General features: G+C 40.9%; 1 protein-coding gene and 1 pseudogene across 2 annotated transcripts; both read left to right on the forward strand.

The window, feature by feature from the left end:
* The first annotated feature begins 849 nt into the window (after nt 1–849).
* On the forward strand, nt 850–4666 carry LOC140853232 (protein trichome birefringence-like 19; annotated as a pseudogene).
* A 795-nt stretch (nt 4667–5461) lies between these two features.
* LOC140853237 (large ribosomal subunit protein uL6m-like) lies at nt 5462–11573 on the forward strand. Of its 2 annotated transcripts, none has more exons than XM_073247466.1 (2): nt 5462–6093; nt 10890–11573. In XM_073247466.1, the coding sequence occupies exon 2, from the start codon at nt 10912–10914 to the stop codon at nt 11218–11220; it is 309 nt and encodes a 102-aa protein (XP_073103567.1). In that variant the 5' UTR covers nt 5462–6093; nt 10890–10911; the 3' UTR covers nt 11221–11573. The 2 variants fall into 2 exon arrangements, with proteins under 2 accessions (XP_073103567.1, XP_073103568.1); XM_073247467.1 differs by lacking the exon at nt 5462–6093 and adding an exon at nt 10340–10429.
* The last annotated feature ends 10058 nt before the right edge of the window (nt 11574–21631 follow it).

The following is a 21631-nucleotide window of genomic DNA, read 5'->3' on the forward strand; positions in this document are numbered from 1 at the left end:
GTATATCTGTGTGTGTGTGTGTGTGTGTGTATGGTATAAACTATGGGATAGCAAACCGGACACCAAAGCCACCATGAGGGAGATCACATTGCTTAAAAATTTGCTGACAAAATCCACAGATTCTATCTGCAGCGAAGGTAATTATAAACTATGCTGTAATTGATTAAATTATCTATGTTTGGTACAGATAATCCGAATCCCTACTCCATGAGTGATGGATAAAATTCTTTTGCTATATATCTAACAACCTATATAGCTTACACATCATCTGGAGCTTCTATATAATGCATGTCAGTTGAGGATCCCTTTTAGAAACTTCCAAACAAACTAATATGGCAAAGTTATAATGAAGACCCCATTCATAGTGTTTAGGAAGTGGGCCTCACATTAATATAATTTGTGTTACATGAAGGGAGAGGAAGGACATTATCGACCTCTTTTCCTTCTTAGCAGCATCTGCAGTGAGAGTTCATTGGCTATCCAAACACATTATTTAAAGCTATAGTTGACCTGCTTTCACCTGAAAGCTTATATCCTCTCAATATACTCCTTATTTTCTACCACTAAATTTTAATTTCCCACCTACCAAAAAAAAAAAGGAAATTTTAACTCCGTATGGATAGGAGTGTCTTCCTTTTTAGAATGGGCATTTAGGGAACTTCTCAGTGGCCTTTCGCAAAATATTATCTCATTTTATGTAATAATTACACGAACTTATATTGGTAACAAATATTAAAGGGATGTGAGAAGAGTTATTTAAATCTAGGGTGTTATTTGTAAGATGGACAATCAAAATGTTCTATAAGTGCAGACACTAGCTTGCAAAATTGTACAAGCTATCTTCTTCCTTTTCCATTTCATGCACGTCTTCTTCTCATCATCCTATTCCACTCCAATGAAGCCTCATGCATCAGAGCTTCCCTCTTTTAGGAAAACAAACCCCGAAAACACCCCAAAAAAAGTTCTTTTTCTAACACTAACACTAGTCCTCCTCACCATTGCTCCCATCTATTTCTACCCTTTACTAGGCTCATCATTTCCATGGAAGAGTAGTGCTGCCTCTGCATCATCTTCTCCTCCTTCTAATGGAGACATCGATCCGATAAGGAGAGTAGGATTGTCTAAGAAATGTGATATCTTTAAAGGGGAATGGGTTCCAAATCCTAAAGCGCCATACTATACGAATGCGACGTGTTGGGCGATCCATGAGCACCAAAACTGTATGAAGTATGGAAGGCCTGACACTGACTTCATGAAGTGGAGATGGAAACCCAATGACTGTGAGCTACCCATCTTCAACCCCGCTCAGTTCCTAGAGCTTGTTAGAGGAAAGTCCTTGGCCTTTGTTGGAGACTCCGTTGGAAGAAACCAGATGCAGTCTTTGGTGTGTCTCCTATCTAGGGTAAGCCCCACTTCAATTTTCTTTCATCCGTTCAATTTTTTTCACATCCATTTAGTCATAATAATTTGTCAAATACTATGCTGCACTGCAAGGATGGAACACTTTCTAACTGGTCACGTAGCAGGCAAAGAATCTCATAGGCTTTGCCAAGTTCCCGAATTGAGTCGACAAGGTTCGAAATTGATCCAAGCATGCATGTGGAGTTTCCTTGCGTCTTCATCACTGATCCAAATAAAAAGTTACATGTTCAACTGAATTTTTAGCCATTCATGCATGATTCATATACATAATATGGATGGCATGACTGAACATTCGCAATATAATTAACCCACATGCCATTGTCATCATTATCCAAATTAATTATTGACCATAAATTGCAACATTAAAAATATCCAAATGAATTTCCATATTAAATGTTCTTGCAATGAATAAACATTCTAAAGCATAATTTGACAATGGTTTGCGAGTGTTTGAACCAAATAAATGTTGTTTGCATATCGATCCATATATACATATTTCAAGAGGTCATATTGTTTAACGATTTCAATGGTTTTCTTGAAACCATTTCTCCTTATCCAGTGAAGGATGCAAGTAGTGCGTTGGCTTGGACCAGCTGCGATCACGTCGGTTTTGGCCATGCCTCTTGGCATACATTTTGTTAAACATTACATGCATCTGGTAGGTTAGGCTGAGTTTTCGTATTACGATACAAATATTTAAAATTTGGACTGCTGGCTTTGGCTTCCATCTAATTATGCGGTAGACATTCCAACTATCTTTTAATTATGCAACCATATATAATAGCGGCCTTGCATGCCACTAATAATGGCATATCTCTCTATATGATATCCTTATCCAACTATTTCCATACCTAACGTGCATGCACTACGATCACAGCTAATAACATCAAGTATGATAGTGTGTGTTACCAAATTTGGTGGTCCCATCAAAGAATCATGGATCAAAATACATGTCAATCCACAACTAATTGAGTTGGGTGGCTAGGTGGCCCCTTTCAAAATGCACAATTCCATGTCCACATATTTCTTTCGTGTGGAGCCCTAGAGAGCTAGCCATTGGAATTTTAAGAATGATGGCTTGCATATGTCGTTTCAAAGTAGGAATCGCTTAAATCGGACATTTTAACCAACATGACAAGGCAAGACTTGGGCAAGCTAACAGCCTCGCATAATTGTGACATGCAAACATGGTTTTAGTCCAAGAAATGCACCTATCTCTTGTTGAGAGGGGGTTTCATTTTAGAATCCACTTATTCTCTAGGTGTATGTCATTAGCAATTGTTAGCCATGATACCAACGTTTAAAAAAATTGCCATCGATATGGACCAATGGTCAACATTTTAATATTGATTGTCCCACTTAGGGTGGAAATTGATCTAAATATATTTGATTTAGACCAGTATTTAACTTGATTTGGACATGACCCACATGCAAATTCCGGACCTGTAGATTGTGGTTTAGGTCCCAAACTAAGAACAAAAGGTTGAATCAACATCTAGAAAATTTGGGTCTAAAATAGTAAGATTTTAGTTATATCATAGATTAAATCCAGCCAGAAATGTGGTTCCATCTCTTGTAGTAGTATAATAATAATAATAATAATAATAATAATAATAATAATAATAATAATAATAATAATAATAATGTGGTTTTTAATATTTAAAACCTAGATCTGGTTCAAATATGATGGGAAATCGAACCCTACCTTACTTGACTAATCGAAACGAATGAACCAGATTTCAAAACCTAAACTCAAAGCCGATTCAGACCAGATCAAAGAAAAGTAATCAGGCCAGAGTGCCCAATACTCAACCAGGTCTAATCATAATTACATAACTGATTGTACAAAAAATTGAGACTTTTTCCCATCCGTGGTAACCGGTAGCACTTAATTATTGAGTCAAAGCTGAAACACTTTCCTAGTCTTGAATCCATTTGTACGCAAATTATTCAAATGGTCTATTTCAAGCTTGGCACAAACAGATTTCAAGGCCGAGACCATATCTGCATCCTTACCAACAAATATATCAACACGCGCGCGCGCGAGCATGTTTATTGATGCGGAAGTTGAGATTATTTTTGAAAAATTTCTCAGATTTTTTAATAAAAAACAAAGGAATATATATATTGCAATCTGCAGAACTATGGTATTCAAGGATATCCAACTAGTTGGAACAAAAATTTTTGAATTAATGTGTAAGATTGTAACTTTCCCTTGCACTTCCTCTTTCATCCACTATTTTCAGGTAACATACTTGGAAGATGTATCCCCAGCTATATTTGATGGCAAGTCCAGGCGCTATTAATTTCTACCCCACCCATAACTTCACTCTAGCCAACATCTGGTCGCCATATCTCGTGAAGGCTTATGATGCTGATCCCAATGGCCCACTACTCACCGGTCTCTACGACCTCTACTTAGATGAACCTGATACCAATTGGACGACCAAGATCGAGGAGTTCGACTACGTTATCGTGTCCGCCGGACACTGGTTCTTCCGACCCACCATGTACTATGAGAACAACAAACTTGTAGGGTGCTTCTACTGCAAAAAAGAGAACATCACTGATCTCACCATGTATTATGGCTATAGGATGGCCTTCAGAACTACATTCCAATCCTTGCTCAATCTGAAAGGCTATAAAGGTATGACATTCCTTAGAACTTTTGCTCCAGCCCACTTTGAGAACGGTGAGTGGGACAAGGGAGGGGACTGCATTCGAAAGAGGCCTTTCAGAAGCAATGAGACAAGGCTGGAGACCTTCAATCTTGAGCTCTATTTGACACAAGTGGAGGAGTTCAAAGCAGCTGAGAAGGAGGGCAGAGAGAAGGGTCTCAAGTTTAGGTTGTTGGATACTACTGAAGTCATGTTGCTGAGACCGGATGGGCACCCCGGTCGTTATGGCCATCTGCCAAATGCCAATGTTGCATTGAACAATGATTGTGTACATTGGTGTTTGCCGGGGCCGATCGACACGTGGAATGATTTCTTGCTTCATATGTTGAAGATGGAGGGTGGGAGATCGTCCTCAGGCCGGCTTAATTGGAGTGAGAGAAAAATGAGGATCAGATAAATTTGGATAAAAGAGAGATCAATTATTAGTTGTATGATGCTTTTCGTTATTGTTTTATGTACATGCATGATTTGTGATTTTAAGTTATTGTAATTGGCTCGCAAGGCAGGTGCGTTGCACTGCATAAAGCTTCATTCCTGAAATAAAAGTAAATTTTCCGCAAGATCTAAAACAAGATGATCTTTTGTTAGAAGAGGTGCATGTATAGATTAATGGGAGGTTGAAGGAGGCTTGGAAATGGTGGGATTAGGTAATAATGGAAATGGGAGCCATGAGATACAAGATATGTATGGCTGTGAACCCCACCTTCATAAAAAGAGCCCTTTATCTTACCTGGTGCACCTCTTATGATTCTCTCCCTTAAAAAAAAAAAATAAAAGAAAAAAAGAACAAAACAGAAAGGGTCCATTTATTCAGGATAGGAGCAGATACGTACAATTAGTGTTATGGCTGAATTTGTGTTATTACAATAGACGTTTCATATGAACATGGCAAATGATTTGCCGTCTCCATCAAATGATACGTCCTAATCTGACCAGTTCCAGTTCTACGCTAAAAAGATTTGAATTTATGTGAAAATTATTACCGGCTAATCTTCTAATTCTCCCAAAGAAATTTCTTCCACATTATAACGAGGCATTTCCCTCACATTTCTAAACGCAACGTTACCTGACTTCAAATTTACCCTGTTTCTCAATTTAATGCATGATTTATAAGTATTCATAATGAAACAAAGGATTCATATATAATTTTCCTCAATAAATCAACATACAAATTTTTTTTTCATACTTCTAAGTAATTTCTGGTTCAAAAAAAGACCGGAAAATAATTTTTCCTCGATGTACACTGTACGCTAATGCGAGGGCGGTATATATTCAACGTCAAATTAAGTCGGCAGACGTTGCCGACTCTAAACAGGGATGATCGTCCTCGAAGAGCTCATAAGTAGTTTTCGTTGCAAGGAAGGGCCAGTAAACAATTTTGCCTCGACGTACAGTATGCGCCGCCGTACGGATTCCTTGGAACGCTGGCAATTATCAGATGGCGGTCCTCTCCTCGCTGCCCGCCTCTCTTGTATGTCCTCCTCGAGAGGAAAAGAGAGATTCTTCTCGCTGAGCGCCGTTCCCGTTCCAAAAACCCAAGATTAGGGTTTCCCACGAAGGAGTAGAAGAAGAAATCGGGATTTGAGAGACCTCCGCCTGCGGCGGCGAGCGTGCCGATCGTTGGCTGGCGGTACCAGTCGGCCGCATCGCCTACTCCGCCCCACTCATGGAGGAGCTCCCCTCTGAACCCTTATACCCTTATATCAATCTTTCCTCGTCTTCTTTGATTCCGATTTGTGTAGGGAGTCGTTCGAATCAGGTCCCCTGTTCTGGGGATTAATCACTTCCACCAGACAACGTATAGCGAGTTGTTCGAATCAGCTTGGGGAATTTCTTGTTCTTTACCATCGTGGCAATTCTGATGGCGGGAATCGAGAGTCAGAAGAATCCGCGCAATCGTGGACGCCATGCGGGTGGATGGTGAAGATAGTTTTCTGGGGCGTGCTGGTGATTCTCATGTTCTTCGTTCCCGATGGCCTCGTCACCTTCTACGGTGAGATTTCGGACCTTTATGTGATTGAATTTTTATTTAGTGGATTTGTTGGATTTGTTCTTTAAAGGAGAAATCTTGGTCGATAGAAGATGGCAGTTTCTTGAGGTAGAAACGGTGCTCTCTTTTCGTAAATTTAATGGAGATTTTGTTGGGTTGATAAGTTCAAACTGGGTTCTCATCGTGTATATGTATCTGTAAACTTTGATCTAATAAATTTTGGGTGGCAAAGCTTTGCTTCCCTTTCCATCAAAAAAAGATAAGTTCAAACTGGGAATAATTAGATTGGGTTGCTGGGAAATCCCTGCTTATTCGAGGAGGGTCGGATGATTTCGCTCATAGATAGTTTTAAGGCCAAGACTCTAAGATGAAGCCAAAATGTGGCGCTAATGGAGGATGAAGTGATAGGTGATGAGTCGCTGTTTGGTATGATGTAATGAAGGCAAGATATGGCAAAAGGTGAGGTTAGGTCTCAGATGTTAGTGAGTGTGTATGAATGAACCCCATAGAAGCAGCATTGCAGGCTATGACAAAGTTTTGGGAAGTTCTCATTATATAAGACAACTTTTAAATATGAACGATGAAATAACAGCGAAGAAGTCTTCCAAATTGCTGTGCTGAAGCTGTGTAGTTATGGTCCTTCTACGTGTATCCGCTACATGTATTGTGACATCATATTTGAGCTTCTTCATTTGAATAAGTTAATAATCTGTTAATGTGGCTTGAATTTTGGATATCTTTTATGGGCTCGATCTATGACCCAATCTGAAAAGCCCGCGTTGCGACCTGAATGAAATATTTTGGGAGGTCTGTGGTGGTAGCGGAGGGCATGGGCCCGATAGGCCCATGCCCGAAGCCCACCACTGACCTCATTGGGGGGTGCGGGGGGCAACGCCCCCCGCGGTACGGACCAGTATAAATATTGTATTTTCTGTCAATCTCGGTAGTTTTGTGAGAGGTTTGGGAAATCAAAGTGCGGGTAGGGTTTGGAGAGTTCTTGAGTGATTGTATCTCTCTTTTCATCATAGTGGAATTTTTTCTCTCGTGTCTTGCCCGTGGACGTAGGCTTTTCAGCCGAATCACGTAAATCCTGTGTTTGTTTTTCTTTCTCTTCTCTATTTTGTGTGATTGTACGAATCTGTGTGTGCCTTATATTTGTACTTGCTATAACAAAATCAAAGTTTCATCAGCTACTCAGGAAGATGGCTGAGTGTATGTATCACTCGTAGTTGAGCTTGTATTGTTTGCTAATGTGTTTGATTGTTATCTTGTGACCTGAATGCTCAGTTGTTTCAAGTCTCACTACTCCTCATTATCAAATACTTGAAGCTTTTGAAAAAAAGGTTATGTAATCGTGTGATATTTTATTGAAGATGCCGGGATTTGCTTGCATTGTGTCTTCAAAGGCACATGGTTCTTCCTTTTCCAGTTATTGTGGGCTATACGTTCTGATCTTGCTGTAAGTTTTTGACACACTAACTGTTTTTGTGAACCAACACAAAAACAAGCTGTTTCTTTTTTCCCTTTCTGTTTTGGATTAGAATTTGCAAAACAAACCTCACAAACCAGTAGAAAGTCTAATATTTTCTTGGTGTATGATATTATGAACTATTGAGGCGAACCAGAAGCCTTTCTTGTGCGATGGCCATGGCAATAATCTTATAATCAACTTTATTATTGTAGAGAAAACATCATAATTTGGGCCAGGATTATTCCTTCTGGGGCAGGTTTTTCTCTTTTTGGATTTTGTACATGGATAGAAGATCAACTGGGTTGTGAAAAATGAGCAGTTTTGTTTGTCTTCACCTATGCATATATTAATTCTCAATCAAGCTAGCTTAATTTGATAATGTTGGGCAAACTTGATTATACTTCCGCTGTTGAGCCTATGTTGAGCCTGGATAAGCAAAATGCCGCCTGGATGAGCAAGAAAAAGATTAAGCGTTTATGGCCTGGATTTTACAAAATTTGCTGGATGGAAAGGCAAATTAGCCTGGATTTTCCATCATTAGCCTGGATTTTCCATTGAGAAGATCACTGACGGCGAGCCACCGACGACGAACCCAAGATTATCTGCAGCAGCAATCACATTAAATTAATCTTCCGAAACCAAACGATGAAACATCTTCGCAGAGTCCATGAAAAATTTAAAAATAATGATACAGCTAAGAGAATCCAATATTATTGATATTCTTATCTATATGTCTCAAGAAAATTTTTTAAACGAGAAAAAAACCAGTCGAAATAATCTTACGAGACCAGAGATAAACCGCGATAATCTGGTCAAAGAAATTGTTAAATTTCTGAAAACAAACCTTGAAGGAGGGAAGAGGAGGGTTCGATGCCATCTCTTTACTCGTTTCTCCTTTCTTTCCCTTTGCTTTTGGTTTTTTTTTTTTTTTTTTTGCGGAGAATAAAGAAAGGGAAGAGAAGAAGAAGCGAGGGATCGAGCTCTCGAGAGCCCGAGAGGAGATGGTTGCTGTGAAAGCAATTAGTGGTCGGCGAGAAGCTTAACGGCTCATCCTGGTGCGCTTCTATTTAGTTCATGGACTCCATTAAGATTCGTGAGTCCCCGAGATCAGATCCGACCATTGATTTGCAAAGTGTGAGCATGTTAAGAACTCGGCGCATCGTTACCGCCTTATATCGTGTATAGACGGCACGTGAGTTCTTCCCCCAGGAAACCCGTAACCCTAACTTCCGTCTCCCGCCGCTTCGTTTCCTCCGCCCTTCACCCCCAAGGACCGACCACTATACGACCACCCTCCGGCAGTGGATCGCAGCTCCACACGTGGTAAGCTTGTCCTCTCTCAGACTTCGGATATATGCTTTTTAGTTTCCATTATTTTTAATTTTTGATCTTTTTTTTATTTAAAAATTTGATTATGTTTGTTCATGGAATGAAAGCATTTCGGGAAGATTGTTACGATATAGTTTATACCGCAGTGATTGTTTACCTTGCAAATTTTTTTGGACACCGAATCACATACACTCGTGCCTAGAATGTCACTACATTGATCGGATTAGAGAATTGAAATATTATTTTTAGAACTCTAGGGGAAAAATTAATTAATTTTCTAAGGATAGATGTGGTGTCAGTGATAAGAATGTTACTTAGAAGATCATTGTTATGTTCCTCATCCAAAACTTTCATGGTTCTTTATTATGATTTTGGCTCATAATCATTTTGGGGCCATATATTAACTGATGATTTTTTTTTAAGGAAAACTGATGGTTTAATTGCATATTAGAAATTCCAATTTGATATTAATGCTATGATTCTTGATGGTAACATATCGAACTCATAAGATCATTAGCCTATTACATTGAAGTAGAGAAGATCCTAAGAGTAGAGCTAGTATGTGGGCGTCCACACGACAGTCCTAATAAGATGGATCCAAACCGGATGATCGAGAGTTTGACATCAATGATCCGAGTCATTGGATATGATTTATCTTTTCTAAGCTACATACTATCAAAAAATTATGTGATTTAGAGATTCCTGGTCTGTGCATCCAATGGTCCAAAAAAACATATATTGTTTGTGTTATTTAAATAGTTCTTTTTTGATCACTGGATGCATAGACTAGAGATCTCCAAAAATATACGAATTTTAATAGTCAGTACTTTAGAGATGATATATCACTTCCAGATTATTGTTGTCTCATCCTAAGTCATCCAGTCAAGACCAATCTTATTTGGGTTGTTGTGTCACTGTCCTCATATTAGCTCCACTCAGACCCCATATAGGGTCAAGAACATGAAATGAAGGCAAGGAATAAAAGCTGAAAGTAGCAGGGGGGAATAATAGAATTGGGAGCTAATAGCTGATAGGGAAGGGCTCAATAACAGATCTAGCAGAGGCCACAATATGGATTGGAGGCCTCCATCACCTCGATAACCTTTGAATGCTCCTTATCTTTTAAGGACAGAAATCTATGAAGAAGGATCCACATTCCTCTCTAGACTTTGTTTCTACTGTACTTAACAGCCTGGAACTCTTGCCCATTTCTTTCAAGACATACACTTCAAAGCAAAGTTGCAACAGCCATGTCCAACTCCTCTCACATTGCATCTCACATTTCATTCCCTTCAATGTGACCAGCGCTTCTAGATTCAATCCCCTTAGGTTTAAACTCCACGCTCTGAGGAGATCTTTCTGCAACGAAAGAGTGAAGCAACTCTAGGAAAAGATATAATCTGCTGTCTCATCTTATATATTACAGGATTTGATATCGGACCAAAAAATGAGATTTTTTTGCTCAAGTTTATCCTTCATAACAACTTGATTTCTGGATAGTGCCAAACAAAGATCTTGACCTCCCAAGCAGAAAATAAGGTATTTTCGATATGATGACATCAATTTTTTTTTTGTCATATTCCTTCACTTTAGTTATTGCTTTTAAACAATATCAATTTTTACTTAAACTAGTCCATGTATCATGCTTGTGAAATTCGTTTGTTTTGCTTGGTTCACTTTTATTTTTAACATCAGCAAACATGTTGTGAATATATTGAACTAGAAAAATGGTGGTTAATAGTTGCTCTTCTCTCAAGGGCATGAAGCCAATCAGCTATTCATGTTGTTTAATTTTTTTTGTCTTTTTTGAGAGTTGATTTTAAAAGTCGTTGGTGATGGTAGCAATCAAAATAGGTAATAAATCTGGTTTCTTTATCTGTCAAAGGTTAGTGTCAAAATCCTTAATGAAATGTCTGCAGATCATGTAGCAAATTGGTGTTATTTTACACATGCCTGTAGCTTCAGATGGACATTTTATTAATTTGTATTTCTATGACAGGCCAAGCTTCCAGAAATTGTAGATGGAAGCCAAATTCTTTCGGTTTCTAAAGATTGTGGGAGTTGGGTTTAGAGCAAGAACTGAAGTAGAAGGTCGCCAACTGTTCTTAAAATTGGGCTACAGTCATGAGATTGAATTTGCTGTTCCTCCTGCTGTTCGTGTTTTCTGCTTTAAACCCAACATTATTTGTTGTACGGGGATAGACAAACAAAGGGTACACCAGTTTGCAGGTGCTGTTCGTAGCTGTAAGCCCCCTGAAGTCTACAAAGGCAAGGGTATATTGTACATTGATGAAGTGGTAAAGAAGAAGCAAGGAAAAAAATCAAAGTGAAAGCAGAAAGAATGGAATTCCTGTTTATTTATGCTTATGCTGGTGAGTAGCACCATGCTTAATCATGGCAGGGGAAGGATGGAAGATAGTTGGCACATTAACTACATGTTATATCATTAAAATCCTTGAATGATTTCTAAATAATCACCCAGGGTGATCTTTTTTTGGTGGATTAGCATATCAAATTTGTAATTGTTCTTCTGAGTTCATTTACATAGTGCTCCTGTTTCTCAAAGTTCTTCTACTACAAGTTGTGGTAGCAAGTATGAAGGAATAGTTTCTCATCTTGGTCGGTGGTGAACCTTATGGTGATCAAGGAATGAAATTGTTTGGACAGCCAGATTGAACGATAAGTTTTTGTTGACAGCATAGCTTGGTCTTAGTGATGTGCTTCTTTCATGTTTCTTTTCTTAGTTTATATCCAAAAATTTGTGTACAATGGCATCTTTGTTGAATCATAATCACCTTTTCTTGGTGAGCAAAGGGGAATCATCACTCTCCAAAATTATAGCCTCTCAAAAAACTACCCTGCAGACATCATCTAGCACATCATGAATTCTTTTTCAATAGTAGGGACAGTGGTATTGATCAGGTGAACAACTCCAGTACCCATGATGGACGCAAGTAACAAAAGCTCACTCCAACAACAAAATCACTGAATCTTGCAAATGAGTCCCGACAAAGTTGCATTGACCACCATTGCTGTGAGAAAATATTGACCACTATCTAATCAAGGAACAATTTGATGACCATTACCATGTATTTTCACATACGTGTATAGATGTTAACCACTTAATTTGCTATGCTGATATATTAAGTTTAGGGCATGTTTGGTTTGGGGAACTCTATCATGGAATTGAGAATGAGTGATTATCGTACCAATTGTTTAATTGAGGAATTCCGATTCCAAAAAAAAAATAAGAATATGTTCCAACCCTCTAAAATCTAATCTCTATTCTTTTTTAATATTTAAATTTTATTCCAATTTCAATCATTAACCAAACATGTTGAGAGATATGATTATTCTGATTTTCATTTCAATTCTGTTTTACGTCCTTAAATCTAGTATTCTCAAATTAAAGATCCTCGTCCACACAACCTATGACTAGCACATTCATGTGCCAAATAGAAAGCCAAGGGGAAAAAGAGGATGGAAGTTTGAGCATTCCATCCATCTCTAATGCATCAATCACTGGAAGCTGGCGCCAATCAGTCTCCTAGCTCATTTATGGTTCCCAGTACTTTTTAGCTTATACTTATTGAAATTTATAACGGAGAAAAATATAGAAATAAGACATTTGCTACAGTACTGCAAAATATAGAATCATCTTTTAATCCTCAAAAAAAATATTGCCTATTTGATTCAACATGGATTGTCAAGATCCATCCACCGGCAATCTCCTATTGCCAGTCATGGGTGTAGCTGATGCGGGTAACTTTATAGAACTCCAAGGCTATTTTATGGTGGCACGGATAGCTTAGTGTGATTTTTTTTTTTTAAGTTTAGAGCTTTTTTTCTGAATATCTTTCTCTCTTTTCAAGCCCAATTCATCCCCCCCAGTCCCCACCCACCCCCCCAACCCTTCAATAGTGCCATCTTCTCCCACTCCATCGAACTCACCCCACCACTGTCACCACCTACTTCTTCTTCACCTCCTCCAACTCTTCTCTCTCTATGGGACTCACCTCGCCATGTTGCCACCTCCTCCTCCATCAGACTCACATCACTCACCCCACCACCGCCATCACTTTCTCCCCTTCCTTTTCATCACTACCACTACCGACCTCCCATCCTCGCCCATCTCCTCTTCCCCCCTCCACCTCTAACTCCTCTATCTCCTTCTCTATCGAACTCACCCTGCCACCATCATCAACTCCATCGGACTCACCCCACCATCACCACTTCCTCCCTTTCCGTTTAGTCACCGCCACCACCGACTTCCCCTCCTCGCTTGTCTCCTCCTTCCCCACCTCCTCCACCTTCTTCATCGAACTCATCCCGCCACCATCGCCAGCTCCTCCACCCAACTCACCCCGCCATCACTACCACTTCTTCCCTTTCCTTTCTATCGCTACCACCACCAACCTCCCCTCTTTGCCCGTCTCCTCCTCCACCTCCTCCTAGACCGCACTCACCCCGCCACCCTACCACCTCCTCGTCCACCGAAGTCATCCGGCCATCGGCATCACTTCCTCCCCTTTCTTTCCCTTGTCACCACCATTGACCTCTTCTTCATCCAGCTCCTCCACCCCCTCCCCACCTTCTCCACAAAAAAAAAAGTTGTGCCAAGGATCAATGTCTAAATTAGCATCACATGCACTCAAGTAAATACAAAAGAAATAATTTGAAAGAATTTCAGTGACTTAGACATGATCATGGACCATGCATAGAATGTTGTGGTACAGTGATGTTTTAAAAGTCTAAATGAAAGGACAGAGAACGGTAGAAGGTGCCAACTATCGTGAAGAGCAATTTTTTATACACTGCGTGCGGTGTATTAAATGTATACTCTAGAAGCCAGAGTGGCCAACATTTGTAAAATTTTCTAAGAACATATTTTGTAATATTGACTTATAAATTAATAAAACTGAGTTTCTTTCCATTCATATCTGTGTTTATTAAGTATTTATGAATTGTCCATTGAATTAATAGGTATAATGACGCATATTCTCAAAAATTGAGAATTTGAGACATGTGTCGTTAATAATTAATTCATAAACTGCTTCCGATTATAAGATCATCACGGAGATGGTGCTTAATCTGAAGAGATTGGTGCATGATCACTTCCTTAGTATAGATGGATCTTGAATCTACGGTGTGGAGACATCAGAGCGAGAGTGTAAGTGCTTGTTAGGAACAAGGATACTTAACATGATCAAAAATGAGGAGTCACTAGGATGTCCACCTTCTCATCAGTGCCTAACTCGATGCTGCGATAATGTGTCTAATTCTTTGATCTGTAGTATCTCAGTTATTCACAGTGAGATTGCTGAAATTTGACTACATCATAACTCAATCTTCTAGCCATACGGAGCCTTGAGGTGTATGTTGGCTGCAATAGACTCATTGTAAGAATAGGATGTGCACCAAGATAAGATCTATCGACCTCGATAGATGAGTAGTCCTATGTAGATCATAAAATTGAGTCCTAAACCTATGGCCAATGCAGTGTGGATGATGGAAAGGTGTTTCCATAAGGTTTCATAAGTGGACTCAAGTTGATTGAATCCAACATATGACAAGAATCAGGTTTGACAAGTTATCCTTAATCTATGTTTTGTCGAGCTCACAATCGAAGAACGGAATTACACGGCAACCGCACCCAGAGATTCAACCATTCAATTATGATGAATTGTCACTATATACTGATAGGTGTCACTAATGGATCGTAGGACCACTTAGAGTTATCTCGATGATCAATAATTCTAAATTAGATGAATTGGAAGAAGTTCGAATCCATCGAAAAAGATTTCGATGATATTGATAATGGAGATCAGAATATATCCCACTACCAAATAGAATTGAAGCTATAGGGTTACACAAACAAGAGTATTAGTCTAGGGTTACACAATTGGGCTAGCGTAGACAAATTGAGTTAGGATTAATTAAATCTTAATTTTGAATTAAAAAAAAAACATAAATGAACCGGATATTTGTGAAAAATATGACATACAACTGAGATGCAAGATAAACTATCAAAGTACATATTTTTGATTGAAAGTTCCCAAAATACTATGTACCTTGAATATGTACCATTGATAATATGTACCTTGATTGAAAGTTCCCAAAATATGTACTTTCTGCCATTTGTTTTGCATACTGAGGTGCAAGATAAACTGCCAATTAAATCATTTTGCACCACAAATACCTCAGCTTTATCCAAGCCTCCATATCTCCTCCCTGTCTTAAGATTGGTAACAACTACTGATCCTACAGTGGATACATGATCCCCAGAATAGCCTGCAAACAGTTAAGGTATAAATATGACATACAAAAGCTGAATCCATAAGCAATTGAACCATCAAATGACAATGTACAAATCCTTAAGTGAACCTTTCAGGAACTGACGAGCTTCTTCCTTGCTGGTTGGCTTTTCTCTGATTATCCCTTCATGGACCACAACCTCCAAATTAATTATAACTTAGTAATTGGTTATGATCAAATAAATTCAATTTTACAATAAATACTTCAAGAGAGTTATCAATATACTTCCCATTTCAAATGGCATTACTTGTGAATGAACAACAACAACAATAGATACGCAAAACTATGTCATGCAAGGATTAGCCTTGTATAATCCCTGTGCATAAACCAAAATGCAGATGCATATAAACCTGAGTCCCTCTTCAAACTATGCTACTAAACTCTTCAAGGTGAAAACAATTCAAGGTACATAGTATATAGATCGAATGATTTATATAAAGATAAATGGCCATTTTATGAGCAAGAAAAATAGAAGAACAGGCGGCACTTGGTTTAATCATTGTGTCTGACATCTAATGATAAACACAGTCATCGGATATGTCTTGCCCACCTAGATTGTTCACCCGTGCATTGGAAAGTATTTTGGCTGGGGTATGCAAACATGAAATTGGATGAAATCTGGCTTAATAGGGTTCATAAGCAAGAGCATTTGGATTTGTTTACCTTGCCTAATCGAATACCAGATCAATGCTAACATTTAATTTCTATGAATCTGTCAACCTAAACTTGGATTAGTTTGATAAGCATTGGAATGAAGATATGTTTCATCTCAATAATTCTGTTAACTACACAAGATGTTGGTTTTATTCTTTTAAATAGTCTACATGTAAAACCTTAAAAATAGCCATATTTGCAAAGCAATTAATGGAGAAATCTGCGCAGAATTTGCTGCAATTATTCAATTTGTAGAATTGCGTCTTAAGCTTCACTATCCAATCTAGTACAAGGTCATGTTAGGATTTGACGCCTCGAGATTCAGCCCACACTTAGCCTACAGCGAGGTTCGCGGTGAAAAACGGAGTCCAACGAGATCAAGATCACCTAAAACGGAGCTCGGATGGAGAAGATACGAGCTTTTGAAGTCGGTACGAGAATCGAGGTGGCGGAGGACCGCCGGCGACCGACGGCGGGCAGCAGCGGTGCGGCCGCAGATGGCGGCGCGCGGGACGCGCGACCCAGGCCCACGCAGGACGCGCGACCCCGGCCTGCGCGGGATGCGCGACCCCGGCCCGCGCGGGACGCGCGACCCAGGCCCGCGGCCCCTTTGCCTCGGTCCACCGTGGACCGGGCGGTTCACGGAGGGGCCTGTGGACCGCGTGGGTATTTCCCACGTGTTTCTCGTGATCCACGATACTATTCCATAGACCGGAGCGCGATCTAAGGGCCCAGAAGGCTCCCGATCTTGATCCGACGGTCCGAGGGGTTATCTGGCTTTGTTTAGGACTCCTGATCCTTCTCTAATTATATTTTAAACCGTGTTTAACCCTTTAAATAGGGCTGTGCGTGAAACAGAGAGGGCAGTGTTCAGGTTTCTCGCCGTACGAAGGCCGTACGACCCCGAGAAGAGAGAGAGAGGCGAGGGCGCTGTGAGAGAAAAAGCAGGAGGCTCCTGGACAGCGGTCGCCAGGCTCTTCAGGGGTTCAGGGGGGTCTCCAAGAGAGAGAGAGCTTTTGTGAGGGAAACTTCAGGTGAGAGAGAATTAGGTGTACAAGGGTTGAGGGTGAGGTCTCCTCTTGTAAAAATTTCTTTTTCATAGTGAAGTTTGCATGCCCCGTGGAGGTGAGCCCTTTTGTGGCTGATCCACGTATTTTGATTATTTTTTCTTTTGTTTTGTTTCTTCTTTCTTCCTGCTGCATCGCATGGTACTGAAAGGATCTTGGGAGGTGGTGTCCTGGCCAAACATCCACCCAACAAGTGGTATCAGAGCAAGGCGGTACAAGGACGCAGATTGCAGTGGTGGTGAGCAAGACTGAAGATGGAGAAAACAGGAACAATCAAGATGGAGATCAACAAGTTCGATGGTAAGAGTAATTTCTCCTTGTGGCAGGCAAGGGTGAAGGACGTGCTCATCCAACAGGGGTTGATCGATGCTCTTTTATACGATGAGAAGCCGACCACCATGGAGGTGCGGGATTGGAAACGGCTACAAATGCAGGCGGTGAGTACCATCCGCATGTACCTGGCGGATGAGGCGGTGATCTATGTGCTGAACGAGACTTCCCCGACGGTGCTGTGGTCGAAGCTCGAGGAGTTGTACATGGCGAAGTCTCTCACCAACACTCTTTTCCTCTGGAGACAGTTTTACCAACTGTGGATAACTGAGGGACAGAGCGTGCAGGAGCATTTGAGCCACTTCCAGAAGATCCTCACCGACCTTCTCAGCGTTGGCGAGAACGTTGAGGAGAAGACCAGGGCGCTGGTTTTGCTGGCGTCGCTTCCTTCTTCGTACGAGTCCTTGGTGACTGCTTTTCTAGTGGAGAAGAGCACTATCAAGATGGACGAGGTCACCGCGACGATACTCCAGAACGAGGTTCTCAGGAGGGAGAACCCAGCTTCGAGCTCAAGTGGCGGTAGCTCAGCTTTGATGGCTTCTGGAGGAGCAGGAGGCGGTAGACGGAGCGATAGGAGATCGCAACGAGGGCGGTCTAAGTCCAAGAGGGACTTGAGCAAAACCAAGTGTTACCGGTGTGAAGAGTTGGGGCATCTAGCCAGAGATTGCCCTCAACTGAAAAATCGGACGGTGGCTGCTGTAGCGACGGCCGGCAGCGATTCAGATGGAGATGTCTTTGAGATATCTGACGAGGTATCTACTTCTTTCCAGCAGTGGATATTAGATTCTGCATGCCCCTATCATGTGTGTTGCAGAAAGGAGCAGCTTGACTCCTTGGAGAACAGTGAGGGCACTGTATATCTGTCGGATGGATCTAGCTGTGCGATCAGAGGCATTGGGATGGTCAGCTGGAGGACACATGATGGTGCAGTGAGGAGATTGGGAGAGGTCCGATACATAACCGATTTCAGACGGAATCTTATCTCACTTAGCAGACTGGATTCGAGAGGCTACAGGACGGTAGCTGGTGGAGGAATCCTGAGGGTGCTACGCGGCAATAGGATTGTGCTGGAGGGGAAGAAGAGGAGCAGAGGATATTATTACCTGACAGGGAGCCCAGTGCGAGATGGAGCATCGGGAGCTAGGTGGAGCCCAGAGCGAGGTGGAGCTCCAAGAGGCGGATCGGGCACGAGACAGGAGACTCGGGAGGACGAGAGGCGACGTCGCAAGGTAAGATTCCTATTGCCATAGGATGATGCCCCGAGCAGGTCTCAGGTCAGAAGGAGCACAGCATACGATGGAGATGGGATCGAGCAGCCTGGCTCGACTCCCATGTTTGCCCATCCATGATCAGCAGGCGATTGCCCCAGGGCATGGGGGCAAGGAGATCCAGAAGCTCTCGGAGTTTGGAAGAAGCCGAATATCGAGTCGAGGTAGAGATTGTTAGGATTTGATGTCTCGAGATTCAGCCCACATTGAGCCTACAGCGAGGTTCGCGGCGAAAAATGGAGTCCAACGAGACCAAAATCACCTGAAACGGAGCTCGGATGGAGAAGATACGAGCTTTTGAAGTCGGCACGAGAATCGAGGTGGCGGAGGACCGTCGGCGACCGGCGGCGGGCAGCAGCGGCGCGACCGCAGGCGGCGGCGCGCGGGACGCGCGACCCAGGCCCACGCGGGACGCGCGACACAGGCCCGCGCGGGACGCGCGACCCAAGCCCGCGGCCCCTTTGCCTCGGTCCACCATGGACCGGGCGGTTCACAAAGGGGCCTGTGGACCGCGTGGGCGTTTCCCACATGTTTCTCGCGGTCCACGGTACTATTCCATGGACCGGAGCGCGATCTAAGGGCCCAGAAGGCTCCCGATCTTGATCCGACGGTCCGAGGGGTTATCTGGCTTTGTTTAGGACTCCTGATCCTTCTCTAATTATGTTTTAAACCGTGTTTAACCCTTTAAATAGGGCTGTGCGTGAAACAGAGAGGGCAGTGTTCAGGTTTCTCGCCGTACGAAGGCCGTACGACCCCGAGAAGAGAGAGAGAGGTGAGGGCACTGTGAGAGAAGGAGCAGGAGGCTCCTGGACAGCGATCGCCAGGCTCTTCAGGGGTTCAGGAGGTCTCCAAGAGAGAGAGAGCTTTTGTGAGAGAAACTTCAGGTGAGAGAGAATTGGGTGTACAAGGGTTGAGGGTGAGGTCTCCTCTTATAAAAATTTCTTTTTCATAGTGAAGTTTGCATGCCCCGTGGAGGCGAGCCCTTTTGTGGCTGATCCACGTATTTTGATTATTTTTTCTTTTGTTTTGTTTCTTCTTTCTTCCTGCTGCATCGCGTGGTACTGAAAGGATCTTGGGAGGTGGTGTTCTGACCAAACATCCATCCAACAGGTCAATTTTGTGGGAATTATGATCCACAATTGATTTATTCCTGACAATGACTGTTCTATCTTCATTTTTTTCAGCTAACATAAGAATTGAGAATGGTGTGACTCACAAGAATCAATATAATGTATATCTGAATGATTTTTTCACAGGTGACAGGGGCCTCATCCAATCTAAAGTGAACAAAATGCCCAACATTGAGCTTAACCTGTTATTTCATTGTTCACCACATTTCTTATATATTTTCTTCCGGCTGAATTGTCTTCAAGCAGCCTGTTCCGTACATCGATATTAAATGGATTGATCACTATCTTTCATGACAATCTTTTGATCAAGAATATTTAGAAACTAACCACTAATAATGTATGTCTCAAATTCTCAATACCTTGAGAATATACAAAATCATCTTTATTAATTTTCAAGATAAATCATGGACACATAAATATGATTGGAATAAAAATATCCTTTATTAATAATAAAAGTATTACAAGTATAAAGTTAAGTCTTAGAATTAAAAAATATGTCAGCTAACAATTGATTTTCTAGGACACTCATCTAATAGTGCTATAGTTTTTCTATGCCATAACTTGATCTCCTAGCCATATGGAGACTGAGGTGTATGTTGGCTGCAGTATGGAACCCAATCTGTCTTCCCATACCTCCATCTTGAATAAACTATTTTTCAAAAAAGACTGTATGTCGACTCACATTCACATTATGGCCTTCTGAAAGATCGAAATAATATCCTAAAGACTCCTTAGGATATCCAATAAAATGAGCTTTAAGGGACCTTATTTCTAACTTATCTGCCTATTGTCGTTTGACATGGACTAGACAACCCCAAATCTTGAGGTGACTCAGACTCAGTTTCTTACCATGCCATTTCTCATATGGTGTGGTAGGAACGGTTTTAAAAGGAACCCAATTTAATAAATAAATTACAGTTAATAGACTATGACCTCAAAAAAAAATAGAAAGGTCAGTAAAACTCATCATGGATTGAACCATATTTAATAGGATCCAATTTCTCCATTCTAAAATCCCATTAAGTTGAGGCATTCCAGATAGAGTCTATTGTGAGACTATGCCATGCTCCTTAAGATAATCTAAAAATTCTCCACTAAGATATTTGCCTCCTCGATCTGATCGAAGAACCTTAAAGGACTTTTCAGTTTATTTCTCTACTTCATTTCTGAATTTTTTGAACCTTTCAAAGGCTTCAAACTTATGTCGCATAAGATACACATATGCATACCATGAAAAATCATTGGTAAAGGTTATGAAGTATGAATAACCTCCTCTGACTGGCATATCGAATGGGCCGCACATATCAGTATGTACCAGAGCAAATATCTCTATGGTCCTTGTTGGAAATTGTGTCCCAAAGCCAATCGTCAGTCTGTTGACGGTTAAGCTTATTATTATAATTATATATAAATTATTAAATTAATAAATATTATTTGATTTTTTCATCACTGTGTACATCTTATTTTGAACTCCTGTTATGTGATGAAGTCCTTAGGACTATTGATTTGATATAGGAAGATATATCGTTTAGTCCTTAAACCTTAAGTTCACGACCAAATGATATACTATTATTAAGAAGATATCTATATCAAGTATAGGTCGTTGTGTGCCATGTACGCTGGTTGTCTTCTTAATCAAGAAGTGCGGAGATACTGGCATGGCATGTAAGTGAGATGTAAGAGTACATCTCACTGATCGTGATCAACTGCTGAGTACTCTGCTGTCAGGAGTAGTTCATGAAGGATATGAGTATAAGTGTCCCTTCGACCTGAGATCATCATAGTGACTTGCAAGCAACTCACTGTACTTTGATACCGAACTATCTGAATTTTTAATTCAGTGATGAAAGATTTCTGAGCACAGTCAAATACTTGAGAAGTCAGTGTGTGAGTCAAGATGAAATTAACCCCTCTGAATAAGTAGGAGTTAATGTATCGATGTGTTTCAATTCAGTAAAATCTCGATCAAGATAATCC

The sequence above is a fragment of the Elaeis guineensis genome, chromosome 13, assembly GCF_000442705.2.
Source record: "Elaeis guineensis isolate ETL-2024a chromosome 13, EG11, whole genome shotgun sequence".
Taxonomy (NCBI): domain Eukaryota; kingdom Viridiplantae; phylum Streptophyta; class Magnoliopsida; order Arecales; family Arecaceae; genus Elaeis; species Elaeis guineensis.

Excerpts from the sequence above, each read along its gene's own strand:
- LOC140853237 (XM_073247466.1), top strand. The coding sequence starts at position 10,912 with ATGGAAGCCAAATTCTTTCGGTTTCTAAAGATTGTGGGAGTTGGGTTT.